Raw genomic sequence first — 3,744 nt, forward strand, 5'->3', positions numbered from 1 at the left:
TTATTAGTCACGATGCAACGCAAAGTTAGCCGTAGTATATTGGCCATATCTCACAAACCCCTGAGGGACCTTACTGCTATTATAAACTGGTTACCAACGTAATTAGAGCAGTAAAAATAAATGTTTTGTCATATCCGTGGTATACAGTCTGATATAAGACGGCTGTCAGCCAATCAGCATTCAGGGTTCGAACCACCCAGTTTATAACAGACCATATACAAAATATGACAAAATATTACTTTTTACTGTTATAATTACATTGCTAACCAGTTTATAATAGCAATAAGGCACCCCCGGGGTTTGCGGTATATGGCCAATATACCATGGCTAACAGCTGTATCCAGGCACTCCGAGTTGCGTCATACTTAAACAGCCCTTAGCCGTGGTATATTAGCCATATACCATACCCCCTTGTGCAAATGATCTGGTGAGTTTAATGAGAGCGATTATCTTTTCTCTTGCCACATATTGAAATTCCTTTATTACGTCACGTCATATCTTGCAATAATTATTATTTTGAGGAAACCTATATTTAGCTTCTAACGTCGTTACAAGTTACTATGATATTCTTTCTTAGTTGGCTCGATAATGTTATAGAAAAAAGTTTTATTGTGTAAATGTGGCCTCCTCTCGCTGTGAAAAAATTAATTGGGATAGTTTAAGTCTTTTGGGCTAGTGGTCATTGGGCTAGAAATATTTGCTTGACCTGGCAACCGTGATCCCAGTGAGTAAGTAGTAGATTTGTGTAAGTACAGAGGGATAGGCCATTAAGTGTTTTGAGCTTCAGTAAGGTTGGCTTCTTAGCTTTCATACCAATGGTTATCAACTGTATTGCAGAAATGGAACATAAATCACAGAAAATAGATGTTGGCGGTGGCAGCTGCAGAGAAGTATTTGGGTAAACGAGATTTGACTTCTGAAGAGTTACAGGGTGTGTTGAGTGGGGGTGCCCCATCCTTCCAGGCCATAGGCATGGTGCGGGAGAAAATAGAGTCAAAGTAGTGGAATGGGGTAGTGGGTTTTTTAATGAGTGTAGGTGTAGCAGCTGCAGTGAAGTACCTGGGTGTATGAAATTTTACCGCAGAAGAGTTATAAGATGTTTTGAGATTCTTTATGAAATAGCGGTATATAGGTGTATGGTTGGTTGGTGTGCAATTTTATTATTCCCCCCCATTTTATTTTTTGTATCACAAATGTAAAGTGATTGAACACAGTAGGTGGCGGCATTCACAAATAAGGTGTGCGAACGCCATGATAGCAAAGAAGAAGAACCCGGAAGTTCGTTGTGTTTGTAAATCCAACAGCTAGATTGCAACCCTGAGGTATATCAGCATACGGAAGCCTCCTTCGACAGGAGTGGAAACAAAAAAAGGAAAGGAGGGAATTCTCTGTCAGCTGCAGTCGTTTGTAGGTAAGTGTTTTCTTTATTTTTTTTGGGGGGGGGGGTTGAAACGTTTCTCTTAATGAGTTGCCTTTTTGTGACTATAGCTAATCTAGTTAGCTATCTGTAACGTTCGCTAGAAATCAAGCTAACTAGCTATTCGCCTTGCTTCATTACTTGTAACCTGCTTGTCAAGTTATAGCTAGGGTAGCCAGCCAGCCATTAAATAGTTTTATAATTGTTTTTATAATGTCCTTGCTAATGCTAACAGCAAAAAGTTAGCTTGCTAACAGTAGTTAGCTAGCAACACACTCGAATAACATGAAATGACAGTCATTGTTAGGTATGTAACTAGCGTGTTCTTTAACGGTCATGAGTATCCAGTTTGATTAGTAATATGGTGAATTAATGGTTTGTTCCTACTTTCAGCGTGTACTGTTGACAAACATGTTGTCGGAAGGCAGCTCCTTTGTGAAGGGGATAGCCCTGGGAGGCACATTCTGCCTGTTGTTGTCCCTGTTGGGGAGCTTTGCACCAGGCATGCAGTCCAGCCCAGAGGACCACCACCACCACCACATCAAGGCTCCCACCAAGGACGAGCTACAGAGCCTGTCTGATTCCCAGATGGTGGAGCTGAGCCAGAGAGTGCGAGTCTATTGCGTCATCATGGTTCAGCCTTCTGTCCTGGTGTATTGGTCCACAGCCAAGGACACCTGGGGTAAACACTGCGACCAAGCCGTATTCTACAGCTCTGAGTCGGCCAAAGCTCTGGAAGCGGTGGACCTTAACGAACAGGACGAGTGGGCCAAGCTGCGCAAGGCCCTGAAGCATGCATATGACAATGCCGGCGACCTGCGCTGGTTCTTCGTGGCGCGCCCCACCACCTTCGCCATTATCGAGAACCTCAAGTATCTCGTTCTGGCCAAGGACCCCAACGAGCCCTTCTACATTGGCCATGCCATGAAATCGGGTGAACTGGAGTACGTGGAGTACCAGAGCGGCATTGTGCTGAGCTATGAGGCACTCAAGAGGCTGGTGAATGTGTTCAAGGATGAGGAGAAGTGTCCGGAGCGAGGCAGAGCCCTGTGGAAGCTGAGCGAGGAGAAACAATTATCTATATGTCTGAAGTACACCGGAGTCTTTGCAGAGAATGGCGAGGACATACAGGGTAAGAGCCTGTTCAACAGTAAGAGTGTGGGTTCACTCATCCAAGACAGCATGGATAAAAAAAACTTGGACGTGGTGGAGGGCTGCTGCTCGGACTTAGCCATCACCTTCAGCGGAATGTCACCAAACCAGATGCAGGTCATGATGTTTGGAGTTTACAGACTACGCCCGTACGGGCACAACTTTCATGATTCCTTGATATTCCTGCCCCCTGAGGGCTCTGACAATGATTAAAGTGCAAGGCTTCCCACTTTGGGGCAGACATGGCATTAACCAGACTGCTGCTGTCAAGTGAATAAAGACTGTTTTCTTATTCAGTTTGTGAGCATGAGGGAGGTTGGCAAGTACTCGAGGGAGGCAAATCATTATTCTTAGTCTTTTATACCTTTTTGAATTTGCACTCTGCACATAATAATGAATAATGAACAGATGAAGAAATTTGAAGAGCAAATGTGCCACACATTCCACAAAGGGCCAAGTGTCTGCAGGTTTTTGCTCCAACCTTGTACTTGATTGATGAATCAAGGTCACTAATTAGTATGGAACTCCCCTTGCATGGTTTAACACTCCATGGAATGAGTTTGACATTCCTGTTCGTTAACACAATTGAAAATGTTATTGGTATTTGTGGCTGATTTTAGTTTAGGCTATTAAACTTGACAACAAAAATAAATGTCCTCACTGTCAACTACGTGTATTTTCAGCAAACTTAACTTGTAAATATTTGTATGAACATAAGATTCAACAACTGAGATATAAACTGAACAAGTTCCACAGACATGTGACAAACAGAAATGGAATAATGTGTCCCTGAACAAAGGGGGGTCAAAAGTAAGTCTGTATCTGGTGGCCACCAGCTGCATTAAGTACTGCAGTGCATCTCCTCCTCGTGGACTGTACCAGATTTGCCAGTTCTTGCTGTGAGATGTTATCCCACTCTTCCACCAAGGCACCTGCAAATTCCCTGACATTTCTGGGGGGAATGGCCCTAGCCCTCACCCTCCGATCCAACAGGACCCAGGTGTGCTCAATGGGATTGAGTTCCGGGCTCTTCGCTGTCCATGGCAGAACACTGACATTCCTGTCTTGCCGGAAATCATGCACAGAACGAGCAGTATGGCTGGTGGCATTGTCATTCTGGAGGGTCATGTCAGGATGAGCCTGCAGGAAGGGTACCACATGAGGGAGGAGGATGT

At 44.2% G+C, this 3,744-nt stretch overlaps 1 protein-coding gene across 2 annotated transcripts; it reads left to right on the forward strand.

Annotated features, from left to right (window-relative positions):
• Positions 1–1,259: 1,259 nt before the first annotated feature.
• LOC115131188 (C1GALT1-specific chaperone 1-like) lies at positions 1,260–3,236 on the forward strand. 2 transcript variants are annotated; one of them, XM_029662784.2, is made up of 2 exons: positions 1,260–1,407; positions 1,811–3,236. In XM_029662784.2, the coding sequence occupies exon 2, from the start codon at positions 1,829–1,831 to the stop codon at positions 2,780–2,782; it is 954 nt and encodes a 317-aa protein (XP_029518644.1). In that variant the 5' UTR covers positions 1,260–1,407; positions 1,811–1,828; the 3' UTR covers positions 2,783–3,236. The 2 variants fall into 2 exon arrangements, with proteins under 2 accessions (XP_029518644.1, XP_029518643.1); XM_029662783.2 differs by having other exon boundaries at positions 1,261–1,411.
• Positions 3,237–3,744: the final 508 nt, after the last annotated feature.

This window comes from Oncorhynchus nerka, linkage group LG6 (assembly GCF_034236695.1).
Source record: "Oncorhynchus nerka isolate Pitt River linkage group LG6, Oner_Uvic_2.0, whole genome shotgun sequence".
Lineage (NCBI taxonomy): Eukaryota > Metazoa > Chordata > Actinopteri > Salmoniformes > Salmonidae > Oncorhynchus > Oncorhynchus nerka.

Coding starts and splice junctions, on each gene's coding strand:
- LOC115131188 (XM_029662784.2), top strand. CDS start 1,829: ATGTTGTCGGAAGGCAGCTCCTTTGTGAAGGGGATAGCCCTGGGAGGC.